This window comes from Prionailurus bengalensis, chromosome B2 (genome assembly GCF_016509475.1).
Source record: "Prionailurus bengalensis isolate Pbe53 chromosome B2, Fcat_Pben_1.1_paternal_pri, whole genome shotgun sequence".
NCBI classification, from domain to species: Eukaryota; Metazoa; Chordata; class Mammalia; order Carnivora; family Felidae; genus Prionailurus; species Prionailurus bengalensis.
The window spans coordinates 99344748-99370719 of record NC_057349.1 but is presented as its reverse complement, the minus strand read 5'-3'; the positions used below and the strand labels follow the sequence as shown (position 1 = coordinate 99370719).

At 43.4% G+C, this 25972-nt stretch overlaps 1 protein-coding gene across 4 annotated transcripts in view; it reads left to right on the top strand.

Annotated features, from left to right (window-relative positions):
• Window positions 1-25972, top strand: part of METTL24 (methyltransferase like 24) — a 170126-nt gene that overhangs the window by 9350 nt on the left and 134804 nt on the right. For all 4 annotated transcript variants that reach the window (XM_043592104.1, XM_043592103.1, XM_043592105.1 and 1 more), the window contains one exon: window positions 23755-23853. In XM_043592104.1, the coding sequence (XP_043448039.1) occupies window positions 23755-23853 (99 nt within the window). Of the gene's footprint in view, window positions 1-23754; window positions 23854-25972 lie in introns of those variants that run through there.

The window sequence follows — 25972 nt, the reverse complement described above, 5'->3', positions numbered from 1 at the left end:
AACAAATCACTTACAAATCCTAATTCACAGAATGCTAATTGAGCACAGTGATTAGATCACATGTGGAGGGAGGCCTCCTCATTCAGCAGTTTTGGGGGTAGAATATGGGGAAGCCAGTGAAGGTAACGCATGAGATTCTTGGAGACCTGTTTCTGTGGATTTGCACTTGTCATGAAAGGACTTGATTATCGTGCAGCCTCATCTGTGAGATGGGCTCATATTTTTATACTTGAGGCTGGAAGTTTAAATTCTGCTCCCGTCCTCACTGGATGTGGCATCCCTGGTCTAGTCTTTAGTTTTCTCCTCTGTGAAAAGTAGTAGTGCTTAATCCACATGAAAGTTGTGAAGATTAAACGAAAGCATGTAGGTAGAGATGCCTGGCCTGTGGGAACAGCTCTGGAAATGAGGATGGTCTCTGTTCAGGCTTGCGTTTCTCCTGGGAAGCAGGCCCTTTGGCATCAACAAGGTACAGACATCCGTGTCTGGGGGGGGGGGTATAAAGCCTAATATTCGTTGGGATGTTTAATATTTTTCATTCTTGAAATTTTTAATTTAATTTTTGTTAAGTTTTAATTTAAATTCCAGTATTAACGTACAGTGTTACACTAGTCTCAGGCGTACAACATAGTGATTCAACAATTCTGTACGTTACTCGGCGCTCATCATGACAAGTGCACTTCTAAATCCCCATCACCTATTTCACCCATCCTTCCTCCTTCCTGCCCTCTGGTGACCATCGGTTTGTTCTCTGTAGTTAAGAGTCTGTTTCTTGGTTTCTCTTTTTTTCCCCTTTGCTCCTTTGTTTTGTTTCCTAAATTCCTCAGATGAGTGAAATCATATGGTATTTGTCTTTCTCTGACTAACTTACTTCGCTTAGCATTATACCCTCGAGCCCCACCCATGTTGTGGAAAATGGCAAGATTTCGTTCTTTTTTATGGCTGAATGATACTGCGTCGTGTATATCTACCACATCTTCTTTATCCATTCTTCCAGCAGCGGACCCTTGGGCTGCTTCTATAATTTGGTTATTGTAAATAACATTGCAATAAACATAGGGGCGCGTGCGTCCCTTTGCATTAGTGTTTTTGTATTCTTGGGGTAAATCCTCAGTAGTGTGATTAGCAGATCATAGGGTAGTTCTATTTTTAACTTTTTGAGGAACCTCCATACTGTTTTACACAGTGGCTGTGCCAGTTTGCATTCCCACCAACAATGTTCAAAGGTTCCTTTTTGTCTGCATCTTCACCAGCACTTATTGTTTCTTGTGTGTTTGATTTTAGCCATTCTGACAGGTGTGCGGTGATATCTCATTGCAGTTTTGGTTTGTATTTCTCTGATGATAAGTGAGGTTGAACATCTTTCTATGTGTCTATTGGCCATCTGGATGTCTTTGGTGAAATGTCTGTTCATGCCTTCTGCCCATTTTTTAATTGGATTATTTGGGGGTTTTTGGGGTGTTGAGTTGTATCAATCCTTTATATATTTTGGATACTAACCCTTTATTCGATATGTCATTTGCAAATATTTTCTCCCATTCAGTAGGCTGTCTTTTTGTTTTGTTGGTTGTTTCCTTTGCTCTACAGAAGCTTTTTATTTTGATGTAGCCCCGATAGTTTATTTTGCTTTTGTTTCCCTTGCCTAAGGAGACATATCTAGAAAAATGTTGCTACCGCCAGTGCCAGAGAAATTGCTGCCTGTGCTCTATTTTAGGATTTCTTATGGTTTCAGGCCTCACGTTTCAGTCCTTGATCCATTTTGAATTTATTATTGTCTGTGGCGTAAGAAAGAGGTCCAGTTTCATTCTTTTGCATGTAGTTGTCCAGTTTTTCCAAGATCATTTGTTGAAGAGACTGTCCTTTTCCCACTGTATATTCTTTCCTGCTTTGTGAAAGATTAATTGACCATATAATTGTGGCTTTATTTCTGGGTTTTTTTGTTCTGTTTCATTGATCTATGTCTTGTTTTTGTGTCAGTACCATACTGTTTCTGATTACTGCAGCTTTGTAATATAACTTGAAGACTGAAACTGTGACACTTCCAGGTGTCTGATTTGGGGAAGCATTTTTATCCTATGTTAATGAGGGAGAGTAAGTTAATTAGGATGAGCATCAGTGTGTGTGTGTGGAGGGGGGCGTTTAGAGGGGGGTGTTTGCAGGGAGCAAAGCTTTGTGGTAGCTCCAGAAGTCAGAAGACTGAGCTCCAGGCCTTTGTGTGTGTGTGTGTGTGTGTGTGTGTGTGTGTGTACACACGTGTGCACATGGTGCGGGAGGGAAGGGTGAGGAAGCAGGGAAGGTGTAGTTCAAAGGAGGCCAGTGGAGTAATCATGGGTTAAATAACTAAATTATTTTTCTGAGCCTGCCTTCTATATTTTAGTCAATTAACTGCATGCTATTATACTTGGTATTTTATATACATTTAAAAGATAAACTTAGTTTAACCAGCACAAGAAACCAAAATTTAAGTATTGACCTTGGTAGTACAGGGAAGATAAGGCCTTCGAGAAGTTTACGATTTAAGAGTGGGGTGGGAGAGGCCCTGTGCTAGGGGAGTTGCATGTGTTCTTTCATTTAATTTTCAGAAGAAACCGATGAGGTGGGAATTGTCCTCATTTTGCAGTTGAGGAAGCCCAGGCTCAGAGACATTTACCAATTTGGGTAAAACAGAGCTATGTGGGATGAAATGAAGGGTTAAACTCAAAACCCATGACTGTTTCCATTTGCCTGTTGAGATAGGTAGCTAACAACCAATTCTTACGTAAGGTAGATTACTTACCAGATAAAAATTAAAATCAAATTAAAAGACAATCATAGGCTGGGAGAGGATATTGAATACGTATCACCAATAAAAGATTAATATCCAAAATATAAAAACACTACCACCAACAAAAGACCCCCCCCCATACACATAGGTTAAAAAAAAAAAGAGAGAGAGAGATAGACAACTGAACAGAAAAATAAGGAGGGGATTACATTATATATATTATATATATACACATTATATTATTATAATTATATTACATTATAATTATAATTACATTATTATTATATATATAATGTACATCATATATAATATATATATACATGTATATATGTATACATACATATATATATATATATATATATATATATATGAGAGAGCAATATGAGTATACAGAGAGATGATTAGTTCCACCAATAAACCATGGAAGCAGATCAAAACACAGTGGGATTCTAGTTTACCCCCATCATACTGGAAAAAATCCAAAGGTCTGATAAAAAAAGGGTTGATGAGAATGTTGAGCAAAAGGAACTTCTTACTAAATGACTTTATCCAGGTAGCTCCCATCCACAATTTCTTTTGTTATGTCTTCTTACTTTCTCCATAGCATTCCTACTTGATCACAGTTTTTTCTTTCTTCTATTCTTTTTTTTTTTAAGATTTTTTTAAGTAATCTCCACACCCAACATGGGGCTTGAACCCACAACCCTGAGATGAAGAGTCCCATGCTCCACCAGCTAGCCAGCCAGGGACCCCCACCCCCCCCCCACTCCACCTTTCTTTTATTCTTGTTTGCAGTCTTATCCCCCGTGAAGATCAGGTGCTCATCTGTCCTGCTCACCACTGCATCCCCTGTGACTATGATAGTACCAGCACATAGTAGGTGCTCAGTAAATATTGGTTGAAAGGATGGTTATTTCAGTCATTGCAGTGCTAGACCTATGTGTTTGAGGAACATCTGAATCTTTCGAGAGCTACTCTAGAGTCCTTTTGAGGTGTTTAATTTCTGAATCAAGGTATTACACTACAGATTCTTGGAACAGAGCACCCAGCATTGACTTTGCTTCAAACATTGGTGACTATAGAACAGAGGTCAGAAGCCATATCTGGCTGGCCTGTGCCTGTTTTTGTATGGCCCATGAGCTAAGAATGGTTTTTATAAATGAGCACTTGCAACCTACCTTATGATAGGAAACATTAACTTTGTGGGTTTTTAAAGTTTTTTCAATGTTTTTATTTATTTTTGAGAGAGAGAGAGAGTGTGTGAGCTGGGAGGGGCAGAGAGAGAGGGAAACACAGAATCCAAAGCAGGCCCCAAGGTCTGAGCTGTTAGCACAGAGTCCAATGTGGGGCTCGAACTTGTGAACCACGAGATCATGACCTGAGCCAAAGTCGGACGGTTAACCGACTGAGCCACCCAGACGCCCCTAACTTTGTGGGTTTTTTTTTTAAGTTTATTTATTTATTTTGAGAGAGAGAGAGAGAGAGAGAGAGAGAGAGAGAGAGAATGAGAGAGAGTTCAAGTGGGGAAGGAGCACAGAGAGAAGGTGAGAGAGAATACCAAGCAGGCTTTACGCTGTCAGCGCAGAGCCCAATACAGAGCCTAATCTCATGAACATGAGATCATGGCCTGACCCAATATCAAGAGTTGAATGCTTAACCAACTGAGCCACCCAGGCACCCCAGGTAACATTAACTTCGAATCCCAGTGAAGCAAAATGCCAAAAAAAAAAAAATTCCATTCTTCTCATTAGTGGATCTGTATTACAAAAAATGTACACAATTGTTATATTTTGAATTTAAGAAATAAAAATGTGTAAATTTGTCTTTTCTCTTGTTATGTAAGTATCTACTTAATATCTTTAATTTTGCTTCTTGGCTCACAAAGTCTAATGTATTTATTATCTGATTGTTACAGAAAACCTTTGCCAACCCCTGCTATGGAAGTGGACCCAGGGCCACTTAGCTATGACCATTCCACCTGGGGCGACCACTGACCTTCCTGAGAAGAATGGTCTTGACTTCCAACAGGGACACTGAGAAAAAGTTTTAGTCCTCTAACTATTCACAGGAATGTCATTATAACGTCTTCAAGGTCTTTGTTTTAAGGCCATTGCCATGCAGTGAACATTAAAGTGAGTTAAATCTTGGTGTTTGTTTACCACTGCCAGTTACCTGCCTTTTCTAACACAAGTGTATTTTTTTGGAGCAGACTGTATTATGACAATCAAGTGACTTTTCCAGTCAAAGATTCTTTTCCAGTATCTTAGGTCATAGCCCTTCATCCGTAAGATGGCTCAAGCCATGTGCTATGAGAGGCCCAGGACTTTTCCTGCCCCTCAGTGTTCTGATAATATCTGGAGCTTACATTTTCTGGTCACTCTCTCTGAATTCCTGCTCAGTGTTCTACCTGGGGCCACTGCTTTCCCCTCTCTGCCCATTTTTTAATCCCCCAGTGTGACACCCACACAGGCCTTGCTGAAGGTCTCAGGGTAATGGAGGGAGATACTAATGCAGTTCAAAACAGAAATTGACTTTAAAATTGATTGCTCAAAGTTTTCTTGGCCATTGAGGATTTCTTACTGGCTGTATTTGCTTCTTAGACTCATGCACCATTGGTCCTGCCTTCTCTTGCCTATACTTTAATTCCTTTCTTCCCTTTTCAAGGCTTCAAGCTCCACTCCCATTCTACTCTGTTGAGTTTCCAGAAGATTCCAGATACATGTCATTTTCTTAGGCAGTTTATCTTCTTCTGGTTTTCTCTCTCCTTGCAGGCCTGGCCTAGAGATGAATTATGCCACTCTGGTGGGAATTGGCTGCAATCAGTGTTTGTTTTAAAAAATCATGTTTCCCCATCTTCTCAACTGGTAGACCACCCATGTAATGTGCCTAGCACAGTGCCTTGGATGCAGTGAGCACTCATTACATGTTGGTTGTTCTTATTATTAGGAGGATTGTGCCAAATTAGTTCCAGTGTTGGTCCCCTCATCCTAACTATGGCTGCTGCTTTTGTATGGTGTGGGGAATTATATGATTAGGACATTTTTGGGACCAGCAGTGTATTGCTTCATGCAGAACTCCCCTTTTTCCTTTATGCATGTCTTCATCTCCTCCTTTGATTTTTTGGGCTCCCTGGTGAACTACATTGCCTTCTGTCTGCCATGAAAATGAGTTACACAGAGGGTGCTGACATGAATATTAGGGTTCAAGAGTTCCTGGAAATAACCCAGCCAGTGCATTCTTTGGGATATACCCAAGAGAACTGAAAACATAGCTTCACACAAAGCTTGTACATAGATGTTTATAGCAGCATTATTCAGAAGAGCCAGAAGTGGGAAGCAACCCAAATGTCCACCAGCTGATGAATGGATACTCAAAATGTGGTATATCCATAAAGTGAAATATTATTCAGCCATAAAAAAGAAAGAAGTCCTGATACATGCCACAATGTGGATAAACTTTGAAAACATTATGCTAAGTGAAAGAAAACAGTTACAAGAAATAACATATTGCATCTCTCCTTTTTAATGTAATCACCTGAGTGGGTAAATTTATAGAGACAGGAAGTAGATCAGTGGTTGCCAGAGGCTGGGGGGAGAAGAGAATGGAGAATGACTGCTCCTGGAATGGGGTTTCTTTTTGATGTGGTGAAAATATCCTGCAGTTAAAAAGTGTTGATGGTTGAACAACCTGTGTATATATAAAAAACCGCTCAATTGTTTAAAATGGCAACTTTTATAGTATGTGAAATATACCTCCGGTAAAAGTAATGCCCAGAGGCCCATGGAATTTATGACCAGGGTGAAACTACATGCTTTTCTCTGTTCAGTTAAATATATTCACTGTGGGAGAGTCCTGGACCCTTGGTCTGTTGGTGCTCTTTAATGGGGATGGGCGTGCTTAGCAGAAATGTAGTGTCTATGTGTTTGCTCCTCTTGGGCATTTGTGTTAAAGAGAACAGCAGTTCTACAGATACCTCACTTTTAAAGTTTTTTTAATGTTTATTTATTTTTGAGAGAGAGACAGAGTGTGAGCAAGGGAGGGGCAGAGAGAGAGGGAGACACAGAATCCGAAGCAGGCTCCAGGCTCTGAGCTGTCAGCACAGAGCCTTGATGTGAGGCTCAAACCCATGAACCTCGAGAGCATGACCGAAGCCGAAGTTGAACGCTTAACCAACTGAGCCACCCAGGCGCCTCCCAGGATACCCCACTTATAAACAACTCTTCCCAAGCTTACAAAAGCTTGCTGTGTCATTATCCTAGGTGGTTCTCATAATAGCCTTATGAGTGAGATGGTGGTTATTTCCTTTCTACCAAGAGGGACTCTGTTAAATTACTGCTTCAAGGTAAATAGAGGTTTTAAACCAGGTCAGATTTAATACTGTTTCTACTCTATACTGTGCCCTACATCCATGCTGAAATCTGGATCTCAGAAAAATATGTTGATTACTATAGATTTTAGGTTTGATATTAAGGCTTCTTAGATATTTTCCAAGTCAATTAATATATTTTAAAGCTTAATTTTAGCTATTTTGTCAGGGTGGAATTTCAAGCAGGCTTTCCGTTGCTTAAGAACAGATTTGAACTGATTGTATAATTATGATAGGGAATATTCTTTTGAATAGTGAATATTCATTTTGTACAGAAATAGTAAAAAAAAAAATGGCTTATTTAACTAATGTGCACTTATAGGACATTAACCTCAATCAGAAGCAGAGAGCTACATCAGTTTGGAAACCTAAGTGTTTGACTTCATTTTGGTGCCCTGGATACAGAGAATTGTTTTGGAAAATCTGAATGCCTGGGCCTTATTCCTGGGCAGGGAATGTTCTTATTTATAAAACCAAACCACTAGCATAGATTGAAGTCTGTTTACACATATAACATTGTGTCCTTTCTCATTATGGTGATAGGTTGAGACAGGGAACAGGAAAAAAAAAATACTATCTCTATATATAATTTTGTTATTTAAAAAATATAGGTAAACTAGGATGCTGATAATTAAAGGTACATATGTTTGGACAAGCCATTAACTTAATAGAAAAAAAAACAGATCAAAAGTGCTCTTAAGGTTTATACATTTTTTTTAAAAAAAGAATAAAACCGTATAGGAATGGGAGAAGTGAGTAAGGGAAGTTGGAAATTTAATTTTCTGTGTCTTTTATTCAAGGAGTTTTTGGATTATAGTTATTTTGAAGGCAAAAATTTTCAATTTAAAAATAGAAGGGAAGAAATAGGAACAGATTGGAGTTTGGTGGAAAAAAATTGGAGACAGAGAAAAATACAACAGGGAGGCTCTGTGTAGGGAATTCTTATGTTCAGTTTCTTCTCAAATTTCCTGTGGCTTGTGTAGACAGGAGTTACAAAATTTGATGAAAACAATCCGATGGAAGCCATGGACAAGCATTGCAGAATCACGAACATCTGTTTGCATACACATTTGTTTGCAGTTGATTTCAGGGGGAGCATGGGCCTCATGAAGCCCTTAATCTGGGAGTGGATCAGAATCAGGCATAGGAGTTTGCGGAATACAGATACCTCTGCCTCCCCTACCCCAGGCCTCCTGTGAAGGACCACTCCCTCCCTCATGGGGGTGGGTGCCGGGTTAAGACTTGTCAATTATGATTGAGATGGTTGACTCCTAAACCTGGTGGAGAAGCATCCGCAGCAAGTGTTCAGGGTTTGTTTGTTTGTTTTTTTTAACGTTTATTTATTATTGAGAGACAGAGACAGAGCACGAGCACGAGCAGGGGAGGGGCAGAGAGAGAGAGGGAGACACAGAATCCGAAACAGGCTCCAGGCTCTGAGCTGTCAGCACAGAGCCGGACGCGCGGCTCGAACTCACAAACCGCGAGATCGTGACCTGAGCCGAAGTCGGACGCTTAACCGACTGAACCACCCAGGCGCCCGGCAAATGTTCAGTTTTAAGTGAGAGCTGCCCCACTGTGATGTGATGGGCTTTTGTCTCCTGGAATCACCTCACTGCCAGCTGGGCTGAGCCTCAGGAGGTGGAGCCCGGGGTCCTGCCCAACAGCCTGGAGGGTGGGGCCCCCACCAGCCCACGCCTGGAGGTGGTGCTGATGCGGACAATCCTATCCGTGGCCAGTTCTGCCTTCCTCGGTCTCCTTAAGCTGCACCTGGGAGAAGAGCCATGTTTTGTTTTCAGGGTAGTAGCCAATGGCTCCTCCCTCGTATTGATTTTTATGTTACCTCATTTGTAAATAAGTGCTTGTTTTATATTGTAGGAATGTTGAATGTCAAAAAACCCACTTTTTTTAAGACAGAAAACTTGGTAGCTTCTTGAGAAACAAACATAAAAGAAGTTGCGGTCATCTCTTCCACTCTTCTGCCTTGTCCACAGTCCGGCTTTATGTTTGTATTTCTCCAGCTACACACTGGCATTAGTCTAGCATCTAAGTTGATTAATAACATCGCCCTGTCTCTGTGTGCGTGTGGAATGTCTACAACCATTTATTTAGCAAGGTGAGTAGAAGCCTCCTATGGAAAGTCACTGATTCACAGTAATTGGTCAGTTATGTAGAAGGTAGTTAAAGCAGTGATTAACAAAAAGCATACACACAGTCTGCTTTAACTCAAAACACGCATGCACATTTGTTTGCCAGGCTTTTGTTGTGAGTTTGGCTCCTGATTGGAGTTCTGGTCTTTCTTGCAAAAACCCATCTGAACTGCATCACCCTTTTCCAATTTTGGTTTCTTCAAAGTGGGGCAAGAACTTAACACTTGTGAGGCAACCTACGTGCAAAACACCTTTAGATTTCAGTGATTTTGTTACTCCGTTTTACAGTTGGTTTACTCATACCTAACGCAACGGCATTTAAAAATAGTACCTAGCTTTTACTGACTTGGTTTCTGTAGGAAAGAGAACTGTTTTCTTTCTGTGCACAGGTTTCATCAGTTTACCTAATTTTAATTAAATTATAGAAATTCAATAACTTGTGCAACTGATGTAAATTGGTTTGGGAACAAACCAAGTCACTCCTGGTGAAAATACAGCTACACTGGTAGCAGCAGGAGAGCACAGGTAGAGACGATGCTGAATGTCTGTTGATCTGACAAGTTAGTTTTTCTTTTTTAATGTTTATTTATTTTTGAGAGAGAGAGAGAGAGAGAGAGAGAGAGAGAGAGAGAGAGAGCATGAGTGGGGTAGGGCAGAGAGAGAGAGAGGGAGACACAGAATCTGAAGCAGGTTCCGGGCTCTGAGCTGTCAGCACAGAGCCCGATGCAGGGCTCAAACCCACGACCCGTGAGATCATGACCTGAGCCAAAGTCAGACACTTAACCGACTGAGCCACCCAGGTGCCCCTGACAAGTTAGTTTTGTAGAGAGATTAAGAATGCTCCCACTGTAAGAAATGTTGAAGAAGAGCAAAACTTCACCACGTTTTCAAGTATGTTGGAGTTACTTTATTTGTAAAATGAATTCCTACAAGGAGGAATGCATCTGTTTACCTTTAAGAGAATCTGCATGCATAGTTGTGCAGGTGGGATGAGGCGGACTGGACCAGTTATGAACCAAAGGGGCATCCCTTCAAGACTTTGTGGAATCGGCCTTTTGAGTCAAACATAGCTTTGCATTTAACAAATAACATTAACTGTACCAAGTGTTTATAGTTTCGAGGTTACAGGTCAACAGCTTTGGGATTATGAAAACAAACTTTATATAGTAGAAAAATCTCAGTTCTCTTCTTAACAAGTAGGTTTGGATAACACCTAACTTGATGATTTCAAGGTATAGAATATATATGTACAGGTTCCGATTAAATTTTACAACCGGTACATAAATCGTTGTTGCCCTTTTTATCTATCACACATTAAAGGTTGATAACTTGATTCCATCTAAATAAATATATAAGTAGTATTTATATTTGGCTAGATTGAGGTATTACTATGAAACCCAGCTAGTGGATATCCCTACTTTCATCCAAAGTTATTTAAAAAAAATTGTCCTCAATCCCAAGAATTATGTCATGTTCTTTCCTCCCTGGCATTTAAATCAATATAAAAATGTCCCTTGGAATCACTTATGTGGGGGACTGTAAACGAAGTAAAATACATGGTGTTCTCATGAGGTTTGTAGTCTGGTTAGAGAAACAAGACCAACGTACTTGCAACAGATTACAGCAAACATTTGATTAAATATAAAATGAGAAGTGCAAGCAATAATTGCTGAAGAACCTGCTTTGCATAGTTTATCTTGCACACAGTAAAGGCTTGAGTGAATAGGAAGTTTGGGGGAAGTACATGAGACAAAATAAGTGGAATTTGAACTGACTAGTGAATAAAAGAGAGGATTGTTGGTAGGAGAGGAAAGGTATGTTCAGGACAGGATGCACTTAGGGAGCAGACCAGAGAATAGGGTTTGTTTTATAATCCTAGAAGGCCCTATAAAATCCTAAAAAGTTCCTTATAGTATTTATCTGAGCACCTCCTAACTTCTCTGAGTCTTGGCAGTGAATTATCTTTGATTATACTTCTTTTCTTTCCCTGGGAATATCCATAAAACCAACGTTCTGTTACAGCCTACCATTCAATCTCTAACGTTGTGGCATTGGGAGAGTTCTGTGGGGATTCATACCCAACAAGGATAACCATCTTTTACCTAGCGCCTTGTAGGTACCTGTATCAGTCAGGATAGGATAGGTTATGCTGCAGTAACAAACATCCTCAAAATTTCAGTGGATTAAAATAACATATAAAGTCTATACTAATAGGAAAAGTATAAACTTCCTATGGGGAAGATAAAACTCTGAGACCTGGGATGGGGGCTGCATAATGTAGCAGAGCAAGTATGGGACTAGTTGCCTAGAGGTCTGGCTCTGAGTCACAGCCCAACTCCTCCTACCTATGTGACATCGATATGTCATTTCATCTCTCTGAGCTTGATTTTCTTCAATTATATCTTGATATCTTGATTTCTTCAATTATAATATGAAGGAGTCTAGCTCATCCTTAAGCTCTCTTTGAATACAGTGATTCTCTGCATGCATAAAACAAGTAAAAATAAAAGCTAGAATCGTTTCTGTCTTCTAGATTCTAGAATCTATTTGCTTTTTTTTTTCTACATGTTTATGTATTTATTTTGAGAGAGAGAATGTATGCGAGCAGGGGCGGTGGGGGATGGCAGAGAGAGAGGAGAGGGAGATTCCCAAACAGGCTCTGCACTTAGAGTGCAGAGTCTCAGGAGGGCTTGAACTCACAGACATGAGATCCTGACCTGAGCCAAAATCAAGAGTTGGACGCTTAATCGACTGAACCACCCAGGTGCGCCTATAATGTGTTTGCTTTTTAAGCTCTTCCAAGATGTTTGTTTGTTTTTCTTTAACATAAGGATTGCCAGTCTTTTTTTCTCATACCATTAAGAAATATGGTCAACATTTTCATCATCTTAGATCTGCTGTATTTATTTGCCCAATTTGTCCCCTTTACTCTTGTTATTTCCAGTCTGAAATGGGGAAGGGGACTGGGCCAAGGTCGGCTACCACATTGACGGCTCCACTTCTAACCTCAGGGATTCTTGCTCTCATTCACCAGAGAGCTCTGAGCCCAGAAAGTTCCATGGTGGCAAACCCAATTGACCTCTATAAAGGTCTGCTTCTTTCAGCAATGCTTCATGTTCCTAAAAAGGGCCAGTTAGTGATAAAGAGTGTAGATCTTTCCTTCCATTTAGGTTTGAAGCTTAAGTGCTTTTGGTTCCAGAGTTGTGCAACGAGCTTGCCCTGCCTTGTGTTATACTGCTGGCAGCCTCCCATAGATGGAAAAGAAACATTTATTGGGCTGCTTCTGCTGGTCAGGCACTACAACTTACAGTGCATTCAGACAGAAGAATGTTCTATAAATACAGACTCATGAGAGGAATGTCCCAGCACCAGAGTCTTATTTTTAATTGTCAGTAGGATTCACTCAGGCTACCTAAAACTATATCACAATCAAAAAGGACCAGAGAGTGGCAGTATGGACAATATGAAAATGACAGAGATTTAATAATGAGTGAAAATGTATTGAAAACCCATAAATCATACATACGTATGTGCATACGTGTGTAATTGTGTGCAACTGATGGCTTGTATTCAATGGGGTGTGATAGCCTCATCAGAAAACTGATGATGCCCTTGAACCATGTGCAAAATGGTGGGTGGTTTGGCTGGGCTCCTGGACTCTGCTGTGCTCTTTTCCTTCGACCTACCCTGGGCTGTCCTACCCACGGCAGAGGACCTTATGCCTTGCCTGCTTATGCCCTTTCTCAAAGGCACCATGCAGTGTCTACCATTGATTTCCAGGAAAGGTTTTGCTTCCCACCCATGTGCTGTGCCACACTCGGCTGCTGTTCCATGTGTCAACCTTCAGGGTGGCTGCAGGGTGCCGCAGCTCTGTGACTCAGATGCTCAGTGCGGCCTCTTGGATACATTCTCTCTGCCACGACCCCTGTTTTTCCGCACTTGGTGACTCTGGGTGACACATGTTAATTCTCTTTAGTAATGAAAATCACATCTTGTTTAGACTCTAGAACTGAAACCCTTTCTCTGTAAAATTGCTCAACAGCACTGAGCTTTACCATTGACAGGCATTCTGTTCGACATTATTCCCCAGAGCCTCTTTAGAGGCTCTAGGGCTGGGAGGCTAATGGGGCATCCGTATGGATGTGACTGGAAGTCTTGGGATTACAGTGAGGGAACCACGGGGAGATCTGTGGTCTGGCCTGAGGATTGAGGACCAATGTGGGCTGAGAGGCACCAAAGAGGCCTTAGGCACCCCTCATGGACAACTCTGAGTCCCAAGTGACCTTGTGGGGAGGATAGAGGTAGCTATTCAGGTATTGGGGGAGTATCCCCTCCTTCCTCTCATAACCCCCTTTCCTGTCTTCCCTTCTTGATTCCTTGATTCCATTCCCTCCATTCAGGTAGTTTTCTTATTTTCCCCACCCTCTATTTCTCCTTTGTCTTTGACAGCTACTCAGGATCTAAGGATCCTTAAAATGGGTTTATAGGGGGTGCTGCAGACTTTCTATCCTGAGGCTGACGATTCGGGAGCTGGTGAATGTTTGGGGAGATGTTAACTGGCTGGAGTTTACTAACTGAAATAAGTCCACAAACTCCTAGCAGATGTTGATTCAGATGATGTTAAGCTTCTAGGAAATTTTTGAGTTTATTTATTTGAGAGAGAGATTGAGAGCAAACAGGGAAGGGTAGAGAGGGAGAGATAGAATCCCAAGGAGGCTCTGCACTGTCAGTGAGGAGTCCAATGCGGGCTTGAACTCACAAACTGTGAGATCATGACCTGAGCCGAGATCACGAGTCAGACGCTTAACCAGCTGAGCCACCCAGGTCCCCCAAACTTCTAGGATTTTGACTTCCAGAAGGTCTGGGTCCCCTATATGTTTTGAATAGGGCATGCATATATGTGGAAGTGTGTGTGCATGCGTGTGTATATGTGTGTGTATTTGTGAGAGAGCTAGAGAACACGAATCCTTAAAAATGTGGTTAATGTTGTCTTCCAGTTCCTGTTTGATTTCTTAGGCAACCTTTCTTCTATAATCTTACAGACAAATGAGACTCCTCCCTCCTTTCCTGGTTATGTGTTACCCCAGTGAGAAACATGATTTGACATTTGAGTTCCTACTCGGCATGTAGATGCTGTGTAGTTTCTATATCATGAAACCAAATGAGAGCCTCTGCCTTTCACTGGATCTATCCAGGAATTTGGCTGCTCTTTCTACTGTCTATGAGAAAAACCTAAAATACAATATGTTTTATTCTTTTAGCCATTCCCTCGGGGGTTCCAATCTCACCCAGACTTGAACTATTTTGACACACATGCACACACACACGCGCGCGCGCGCACACACACACACACACACACACACACACACACAGAAAACATGGTGAATTTAAAGATGTCGGTTGAAGAACAAAACCCAGCTCAAATTTGTTTGGCATTTCTTTCCACCTTACCAGGGTAACTTAGAGATTCAATCTAGAGCTGAGCGTCTTTTCTTCCTTGTCCTTAATTCCTTCCTAAAAGTTATCAGGGCCTGCTTGAATTATAGTGCATTTTTTCTTGTCAGAGTTGATTTGATTTCTTGTTCCCTTGCCTCCCAACCTACACTCTGTGTAATGCTGCAGAGGCAGCAGATTGATGGGGAAAGGATTCAAAATGCTGCTCTGCATTTGGGTTTCAGCATGTGTGCCGTCTGCTGCCAGAGGCATTTAGCAGATGGACTTGGAGAGGTAGGACTGTGCCTCCACAGGGAGGGGACCTCTGGGGAAGAGGTCTCTAGGGGAGGGGCTCTGCCTTTCCCACCTCGCCATTCAGACCCTGACCCACCACCGAGTCGAGTCCATCACGAGATGATTAGACTTGGCTTCTGTCGTCATGTTCAGTTTGGAACAGTTTGCTTATGATGTGTGTGGGCAGGGATTTCTTGGAGTCTGTTTGGGGCTCGCTGAGCTTCTTGAATCTTTATGTTTAGAGCTGTCGTCAAATTTGGGCATCTTTTCAGCCATTCTATCTTTCAATTTTGTTTTTTCCTTTCTGCACTGCATTCTTACTCTTCCTCCTCTGGGAGTCTAATCTGAAAGTTAGACCTCTTGATATTGTCCTACAGGTCCCTGAGGCTCTTTTTACTACCCACCCTCCCCCGCCAAAAAAATCATTTTTTTTCTCTCTGTTGTTCAGATTGGATACTGTCTATGGATCTGTCTTCAAGTTCACTGACCTTTCCTTGTGTCCTATCCATTCTGCTGCTGAGTCCATCCATGGGACTTTTATTTTGGTTATTGCATTTTTCAGTTCTGAAGTTTCCATTTGGCTCTTTATATCTCGTATTTCTTTGCTGAGGCTTTCTGTCTTTCCACTGGGTCCAAGAATGTATGTCCTTGCTTCTTGGAGTTTTTCTAGAACAGTTGCATTTAATTTTTTTCAAATAATTCCAACATTTGTGTTATGCCTGTATTGGCATCTGTTGATTGTCTTTTTCCCACACCAGTTCGGATTCTCTTCATGTGCCGAGTAGTTTTGGGTTATATCCTGGACATTTTGCATATTATATTATGAGACTCTGAGTCATAACTCATAAACTCTGAGATTAAATACCATAGATAAGGTTGATATATTTGTTTTCACAGGCAATCTGGTTGGATTGAGGCCTCACATTTCAGCCGGCCTTCTGTAGATTGTAATTTCAATATCAGTCCTGTTTTCAAAGTCTTTGCCATGTTTTTTTTTCAGACCTCTCCCACATGCATGCCACCCAGTGTCCAGTCTGGGACCCTGACCCAAAGGTCAGTCAGCTTGGCTCCCAAAGCCTTTGATATGCTAACAAGGGTCAGATCCATGTTCCTACGGCCCAGGGCTTCATAAACCACTTTATGGGGTTGCTTTCCTTTTCCACGATTTTCCCAGTATTTTCCGGTTGCTTGTGGTTTCTGAACCCCTGACCAGAAAGGGTGGGCTTTAGTTATTCCTGCTCTGCTCATGCTGTACTGCATACCTCTGGAAACTGCGCCTGAGTCCAAGGCCAAGATAACAGAAGAAAGAGACACAAAACACTCGCTGGGGCATTTACCCCATCCTCTTGGGGTGATAGCCACAGATAAAAGGGTGAGCTGCCCTCTCCTTTAGAGTTTTAGGTGCCTGTGGCCCCCTGCTTGACTTCCACCACTGCAGTGGGATGGCCCAGGCATTGGGATGCTAGAATAGAGGGGGAGAAAAAAGAGAGAGAGAGAGAGAGAGAGAGGAAAATGAAGGATTTTCTCACTGTCTCTGAGCATTAGGAGGCCCCTTCTCTGCTGGAGCCTGAACTGGAGGGCTTTTCCCGATGCTCTTGGTCTGTGCCAATGCCCGCTTCCAGTGTGTGGCTGTCTCGAGCGGGGGCCAGGAAAGAGGACCTCAGAAGAAAAAACATTGGTGACCTTACTGCTCGTTCAGTGGTACTTTGAATTCTGGTCTTCTTCTCCAATCTGCCTGCTAGTGTTTACTTTTCAGATTCCTCAAATCACTGCTCTGTGTGTTCTGTCCAGGTTTTAGTGCTGATTCAGTGCAAGACACAGGGTGGGGGTGTGCTTACACATCTTATCCAGAACTGAAACTGAGATTCCTTTGTTTGAATGACACTTTTGCACCGGGTACCTGAATTTTAAATGTCACCACAAAACGTGTAACTGACCCCTGCTCTTTTTGAAGCAGGACTGACTGAGAAAAAGGGCCTGAGCATGCAGAGGGGAATGCGTGTTCCCTGCCACCCCAGAGACTCACAGAGCCCTGCACACTCACTCAGGCCAAGTCCTAAAGACCGTGATTATCTGAGGATGTTACAGAAAGGTTGTGGCTGATGCTTGCACGCTCTCAGCTGTGCCTGGTCGCATGTCCTGCTGGGGACCGACTCTACAACTCCCACAACCCCCTTCTCCTAAAAAGGAATAAATAATTTCCTTCAGTCGTTGTTTTCCTGCCCACTAACGGATGCTCTTAATTAGCACAAGATTGCAAAATAGATGTATTTTTCTTGTTTTGGGCTTGTTCCTCCCAGAAAGCTTAGGCTTCCCCGACATCGACACATCCACACATGCTCAGTGGATGGTTTAGTTTGCCTCAAGGACTCACAACCTTGTTCTTTTCCACAGAAAAGACGCAGAGCTTCAGTTGTTAGCCATCTCTCCCGATATAAAATTGCTGGTTCTAAAACCTTTCTGGAGCTTCCTAGTTGTGAGAATGTGCACTTAGGAGTATTGCAACTTTATAAAAATGTCCCAATCACTCTGCCAATTATCCAGCACGGTAAAGAAACACCCTTTACATCACTCATCCTACAATTTCATCCCTAAAGACCTGTCGCATTGAAGTACAGAGGAATGGGCCATTAGAAGCCTTCCTTTGGCTTATGTTTGTATTTTACACAAATATGCTGAAAAATGTGCAATCGTGGTACTGTTCCTTGTTTGACAATTTCTACGGGAGCTACTTGAGGTCATTCATGGGTGTGGGGAAACTGCCTACGAAAAAAGAAGCCGTTATTCCACATTTCAAGACAAGGAAAGCTTTTGCACCAGGCGGAATTGATGGCTCTCTTTTCTAGGTCATGGGTGGGTCTGCTTTTTTTGTAATAACTTTTTTTTTTAAATGCAGTCAGTTTTGCTTGGGGCTTACGGTCTCGAATTAATGCATTTCTATTATGTGCATACATGTAGGCTGGTAGGCAAAAGAGCATGTTAAAACATTGCTTTATTTCTTGTATTATCTTTTAATAGTAAAATCTTGGAATTCAGCTCCTTTGGCTTGAAAGAATCATTTTTGTTTTCAAGAAACAAATTTAATGCCGAAATCATAAATCATAAAAAATATCTGAAAGCCTCATGGCGATGCTTGTGGTCTTTTTGAGACTGACTCGGTGATCACTTTTTGCCCTGTGGAAAGCAGAATTTCAGATGTCTGCAAAATAGCCTGAGAGCGACATGAATTCGCGGTGTATATCTTTTGCTGTCCTAAATCGTAACTTTTGGAAATGTTTTCTATGCACTCAAAACATATTAGAGGAGGCCGGCTCACTTTTCAATGCGCATTGCCTGAAGAAAGTGGCAGATAGAGCCTTGACAAACAAAGTGGAGGCTGCTTCCTTGCCTCAGAAATCTGGGACCTTGTCTTCCTTGTGCCGCTTGTCCGTGCTTGGGGAGGGGCTCCTTTATAGGAATGGCCTGGTGGTTCAGGGAGCAGGACCTTGGACTGCAAAGGAGTAGAGGGACCCTCCTCCCTGGGTTGGCTCAGGAGGAGGCCTCCTTCTCGGTGGCCGCTCATTGTGTGTGCCCCATTTGACATTTTAGCCCAGGTCTGCTGGGGACAGACAGACCAGCCTCAAATGACAGTACATCCACCCCCTTCTGCCGAAGCAGCTCCTTGCCCCATCCCGAGGGGAAGCGGGGGTGGCAGACAGGACTGGGAATCCGTGTTTCCACCTCCTGGGAGTGATGGGGGTAGCATCGTTCTGGCCACATGATATTTGCAGCATATGGGTAATAGTGTATCCTGGCATTTAGGGAATGGTTTGGGGGTAAAATCATGACAAATTTTCTTAAAACAAAAATATTTGGTGAGTGGGTGTGTTTGCCTTGTTCTATTTAATACCGGCCATTGGTGTTCTAAGGTGCTCAGAGAGTTCTGCGTGTGGGATGTTTGGAGGGACAAATATTGATGTATGTACCAGAGAATTAAGACAAATGATAATTGAAAGAGATGATAAAAGCTAGTGGTTTCCTTCGGGTAATAATCACGAACTGCTGTCAGACTGATTCCAGGAGGAACATTACTTTATGTGAAGTGTTTTTTAAACAGCTCGAGCAAAGCATTAAGCCAGAGCATTTCTGGGGCATCTCTTTGCTGTATATTCCTATCATGTCTCCACTTGAGATTCCTCAACGGATAGTCACTGTTCCAGCTGCCATGTTTAGCTTCATCGGGGTCGACAATCAGTTGGAAATGAGAAATAGGAGCTTGCAGTCAGGATCTTGTCTGTGGATTCTGAAGATAATTCTATAGTCCTGCTATATGGGTTCTCCATTATTGATCTGTGAAGTTATTTTTATGTGTTAGTGAAGGGTGAGTGGCTTCTGCTGTGTTTCAAGGTGTCTCTTTCGTGAAGCCTTTGGGTTTCTTGCAGTAGAGACAGATTCCCGCAATCTGCACTTGTGTTTTTGGCATTTAGTTTGGAGCTATGTTTACGTCCTCGATCTCTTCGTGACCCCACTTAACCCTATGGAAATTTCCATCAGAGCCCCTATAGAACTTCATTGCGTTTATTGGGTTATAGCTGTATTAAATTGTAACCCAGAGCCTGGCACAAGGCACAAATGCCCACTGAATCAATGGATGACTCCCTGGTCGAGTCTCATTGCTTCTTTCCAAAGAATGCTGTGCAGGAGACCTTCTATTTGTCTCTCCAGATCCACCATCCACTCTTCTCCTCCTCCTCTGCACCCCCAGAGGCTGACTTTGCATGGACAACCATAGCCTCCCTCTTCTCTGCCTTCTCTTGGCTTTGACAGTTGGTGTGCATATATAATAGGACTGGATGTGACAGGATTGGGTATGTTCCTTTGTGAAAAAAAAATTTTTTAATGTTTATTTATTTTTGAGAGAGAGACAGAGCGTGAGCAAGGGAGGGGCAGCGAGAGAGGGAGACACAGAATCTGAAGCAGGCTCCAGGCTCCGAGCTGTCAGCACAGAGCCCGATGCGAGGCTCGAATCCACAGACCACAAGATCATGACCTGAGCCGAATCAGACCCTTAACTGACTGAGCCACCCAGGCACCCTGGATTGGCTTTGTTCCTTTATTAAATGCCTGCTCCATAAAGTTTCCCTCTCTGGGTTCCATAAATTCCTCTTGCTCCTTGCTCCTTCAGGCTTAGGATTTGTAAAGTCTCTCTGGTGCTACCTGTCATAGATACTGCATTATTCGTTACTGGTTTCCTTAAACCCTGCCCACGCCTTTATAGATAGTCTATTGAATTCTTCTTGGATTAGCCAGTTGGAAGGAGCCTATTGTATCCTGCTGGAATCCTGACTGATATTTGCCCAAGTCACCCAGATGACAAAATTAGTTATAATCTAGATATCATAATCTTGCATTATTTCAAGTAAACAGTCTCTTCTCGGCCAGTCTGCCTCCAAATTCGAATCAAATATAGCAGGGGTCAGCAAACTACAGCCTTGTGGGCCAAATCTAGCCTGCAACCTATTTTTGTAAATGGAGTTTCGTTGGAACACAGCCACGACCATTGGTTTACTCACTGTCTGTGGCTGTTTTGAGCTACAGCAGGGGGCGAGGAATTGCAGTGGAAACTGTATGGCCTGCAAAGCCTAAAATATTTGCTGTTTGGCCCCTTATAGAAAGAGTTTCCTGATCCCTGATTTAGAGGAAGACCATGATGGGTGAACTTTATCATTTCTATCAAGAGGCTCCTGGGCCAGATGCTGGCACACTTGTGAGTGGCCGTGTGAGAAAGACATGGGGAGTTTTAAACCCCAGACCTGGACAAGCCTGCCTGAAGCTCTGCATTGCTGTGCAGACAGCGGGGGCGACCTGGAAAGGCACTTTGTCATTTGATGCAAGGACACGACCAGGCACAACTGGGAGGCGTTTGTACTTAACTGTGCTTATAATTTATGATTTCATAATTCAGTACTTCCTGAAAAGAATTGCTCTCCCTAATTTTCAGCATTTACCTGCCAAAGTTATTTTGTATGTGTCTGTCTCTGCCGCCAGACTGTGCACTTCTTGGGAGAGTCAAGGTTTTTTTTTTTTTAATTTTTTTTTTTAACGTTTATTTATCTTTGAGACAGAGAGGGACAGAGCATGAACGGGGGAGGGTCAGAGAGAGGGAGACATAGAATCTGAAACAGGCTCCAGGCTCTGAGCTGTCAGCACAGAGCCCAACGCGGGGCTCGAACTCACGGACCGCGAGATCAACACCTGAGCCGAAGTCGGACGCTCAACCGACTGAGCCACCCAGGCGCCCCGGGAGAGTCAAGGTTTTATTCGTGTCTGTGTTGACCAGTGTCTGGCACAGGGTGGCTGATGCTCAATGAATGTTGTTTGACCACGTGATAATCACCATCTACTTCAGAGAAGAAAGGAAAGTAGGGGGGTGGCGGAAGGCATTACCTGGGAAGATATGTTAATATTCTCAGGCTTTCTCTGATTAGACTCTCTGCCTGATCAGCCTTCACAGAACAAGAACAGCTATAAGAAAAGGCTGTGTTCCCAGAAAAGGGTGCCCCTCAGGGCAGACTGGCTACATAATTTGTGGGGCTTGGTGCAAAATGAAAATGTGAGCCCTCTTGTTCAACATTTATTAAAGAATTTCAAGACGGTGTGAGCAGAGCATTGAGCCAAGCATAGGCCCTTCTTAAAAAAAAAAAAAATTAAGATTTTATCTTTAAGTAATCTCTACACCCAGCATGGGGCTTGAACCCATAACCACAAGATCAAGAGTCACACGCTCCACCGATTGAGCCAGCCCGGCGCCCCCAAGCTCAGGCCCTTCTAAGACTGCATAGGTTGCACGCCCATGAAACTGGCAGCTGAGAACAAGACAGCCTGTGGGAAATCAGTGAGGATTCCTTAAGTCTAGAAAGCTGCAGGGCACTTAGCTACTACAAGGAGGCACGGACCTGTCTAGACGGTAAGACTGTGGGCTCTTGGGCTTTGTGCCACGATGTGAGGCTAATCACATCGGACCTGGAATAACGCTTATCACTTACGAAGTGTCCACATTTATCTCAGACCCCCATGCCAGGGTGGGCTTCCCTTCTCCAGGCTCACACACCTGGCTTGATGCTGACTGACCTGCTTGCTCCCCCACTCCTCCTAGCTTTTCAACCCCAGGTCACCCAGGCCACCCCATCCAGGGGCAAACCCCCCACATTTGCACTAAAGTGTATCAGGGCTAGCCTGTTTAGGGGTTTTTTTTTGGGGGGGGGGTGGGTGACAGACAGTTCCTGTCATAATATCTAGTCTTAGTCTGTTTGGGCTGTCATAGCAAAATGGCACAGACTGAGTGGCTTATAAAGAACAGAAGTTTATTGCTCAAAGTTCTGGAGGCTGGAAGTCCAGGGTCAGGGTGCCAGCAGAGTTGGTTTCCAGTAAAGGCCCTCTTCAGGGTTGGCGCCTTCTCTCCAGGTCTTCACATTGTGGAAGGGGCTAGGGAATTCTGTGAGGTCTTTTTTAGAAGAGTACTGATCGCATTCAGGAGGGCCCTACCCTCATGACCTAAGCTATTCCCAAAGGCCCCACCTCCTAATACCATCACCTTGGTCATTAGGATTTCGACCTATGAATATGGGGGAGGGGAACACACACATTCAGATCCTGGCAATATCTGAGTGAAGAACAATGTGTATGCGTGAATGGTGCATTTATCTGTCCCTAGAACCTTCCCTTGCCTCCTTCCGCATCGTAAAAGGGGGTTTAAAGGCCCAGTCTAAGCACTGCGGGAACCCCTATGCCTAGACACCCAGCGTCTTTCCTGACTCCAGACATCTACCCTCCCAGCAGATGGGGCTTCTCTCCCCCCCCCACCCCCTTCCCCCCCCTGCACCTTGAGCGCTATTCTCCCCCTGAGAATCACAGCAAGGCTTTGGAAGGTTTCTAAGTGGTGATAAGTACAGGTGGGGGACTTGGAACTCTAGAAAGGACTTCATGACTAGTGCTTCCTTTTGACTAGAGGGATCCCACTTGCGTTTCTTCCAGACCACTGCGATCCCCCAGCCCTTCATCCCTCCCACCACCCTTGCTGCAAAAGGAGGCCTAGCCTTCATCTCTAACCACTGTGCTCATCGGTGCTCCTCACGTCCTCTGCTGAAAGGCAGCAGCCCCTTGCTAGAAGGCTACTCTTGTCAGCCTTGGTGGTGACAGCTCCGGGGTCCTCTCCCGCAGGTGCCCAGCCCCAGATGCTAGGCACACTGAGACCTGGAAGACTGAGTGCGGCTGCCCTTGTCTCCCTGTGCTGGGGAAGGCACCCAAGCACCCAAAGGACTTCAGGCTTTTGCCTCGACGAAATAACTGGCCCTTAGGGAGGCTCATAGTTCTGAAGCTCTAAGCTTTGGAAACTCTAGTAGATAGAGGAGTTTTTCTTCGCATGGGGGAGAGGCACAGTAATACAAAACCACAGTTGAGAGAGCCTGATGGGGTCAAGTGGGGTTTATTTTTGATCAGAAGAGTCAGACATCCCCAGGCCTTTGCAGTCTTTTGCTTAACCTGGTAGCTGGGCTTTCTCAGGCCTTGCTTGCCTCCCTGTGACCGATGTGACTGTAATGACAGCAGCTCCGAACCCACTCCCCACCGCCTGTGCACAGACATGTTTGTTTTGCAGACAGTTAAAGCAGCCAAGGAGCCTCGCTGATGCTCTGTGTCCATCCCACCCCCACCCCCACCCCCAGTGCCTCAACACTTTACACATCAACCTGTTTTCTGTTTTCTGTCTTCTACAGCGTCCCCGATGGCATATAGATCTCCAGCCGTGGGCAGGACCTGCTCAGTCCCTGGACGAGGAAGCCTTGAGGTTTCTGAGATACATCACCACCACTCAGGTTGTATTTCAGGTGCAATTGGATCTGAAGACACTCTAAAAGATATTGACCAACCCCCTTTCAAAAAGGATTCGATCAGTGAGGGGGTAGGAAGATTCTCAGGGACTCCTGGTGGGGACTTGATAGGGACATAGTTTCTGAGGCCTCAATGCTTACATTTATCCACTTGTTTGAAGGCAGATAAGATGCTTTCTATTTGCTTCAGCATCTTCTGCCTTCCAGGGGTATTGTCATCTTGAAATGTTTTAATGATTCATCCTGACGTGTTCTTAAAGATCCACTTTAGCAAATTGCTTTGGAAAACCATTTGAGGCGACAGATTCACACCCGTGAGTAGGCAGTCAAGTGTGTCATAAAACAAAACCATCATCTGGACGTTCAAGTTCCATTTTGGATTTGGAGGAATCTGCCTTTTTGCTTTTCTGCCACAGATGCTTGGTGGACAGGGCCCCGCTAGGCCAGGGAGCAGAGGGGACATTGCAGGAGGTCCGAGAAGCTAATGAATCCAACAGCACTTTGTTCTTAGAGCATTTAAAGTCATTATGGAGCATCGGCCTCAGTGGTGACTTAACACATTGTGGCAGCTCCTGCCGAGGCTGAGCCTGTGCCCCCGGCAAGTAAAGGGACTGTCTATTAAGGAGAGTCTATGGCTCTTGACACGTTAATCAGGAGGTTCTGTCCTCAAGTAGCCTGATCCTGGGGACGGAGAGACATAAGAGAAGATCACATCCTGAGGGAAACTTTGCCCTGGATTAAGTCGAGGTGTTAGTAAATTAGAAACTCACACTGCCTCTAAGGTGCCTAGGCCAACTGGGGAGGTAGCCCGTGGAGCTCGTGTGGCACTGAGGGTCTCAGGCTCTTTTGATGTCCCTTCAGCCCCCTGGCATCCCACTTCTTCTCCCAAACCTTGCTGGCAGCAGAGCCCGTTTTTCATCTGTGGAGAGAATATGTTTCTAGGTCTTTAGAAGACTGGGCGTAAAAGAAAGTCCCATTTCTCATATAATGCAGTCAGACAATTGGACTTTAATGGTTGTCACCTAGACATGGAAGTGAAAGCTTGTTGAATTAATCGCAAGTTATGGAATGATAAATTGATCCCTGTGCTTTACATAATTTCATCTTGTTTTGCTGCTGCAAATTAATTTGGTGGACACTCACAGATTTAATTAAGGTGCTGAAATTTTAATTGTACAGTTTGGTTTTACCTGAAGGATGAAAAGCCCGACCTCTTGACTGCGACTTTATGAAACTCTTAAGACACCAGAGGAAAATGAGAGGTGTTAAACTTATGAGTTGGGTTTGAGAACTATGGGCTCCATCCCCGCCCCAAATAAATTGACCAAGTAAAAGCCTCTAGATTCCATTTTATATGTATTTCAGGTTAATGTTCTGTAACTTATAAAAGGCATATTTACTTAGAAGAAGCTCGTGAGGCACGAAAGGATTATTTCAAGCCCCTCTTGGATTTTCCCCCGTGAGTTATGAACTGAGAGAAGAAAACTTTTGAAGAGAAAAGAAAAGCATCCCACAATGCAGTCTGAAGTGACTCTGAGCGATTTATTTTGTTTCTCTGTTTCTCAATGTTGCGATCTTAAAAAGGCTCAAGCTATTAAATTCTTCCTTAGGTTTCTCCCAGTTCTGTGAGCTTGTACTGCGCCGAGAGTAGTGTAGGATCAATATTGACAAAGTAGTTTTGAGCACCTGCTTTGTGCCAGGGATTGTGGCGGGCCCTGGGGATACAGTCTCTGCCCACAAGCAGCTAACCAACTAGTTGGGAAAGTAGATACATAGACGTCTCATTCACCTTGATGAGTGCAGTTGGTTTATGAAGTTCACTAGAAGGATTTTCATCCTCCAGAAAAACTGAGATAAAGCTCTAGACCTCACAGTGGTTTTGTACCCAGGGGTCATTTTACCCAGGTGAAGTGCTGTGCTTTTCTGCACATCCAGGTCACCGGGAAGCCAGCACATGGGAGCTCATCAGAGATGACATTAACTGACTCTTAATCAGAATCTTTTGCTAAACAGTGTTCCTTCCCCATCTCTATGTAATGCAGAGGTTTTTTTGTTTTTTTGTCTTTTTGTCTTTTTTTTTTTTTTTTGGCTCTTTTAGGAGCTC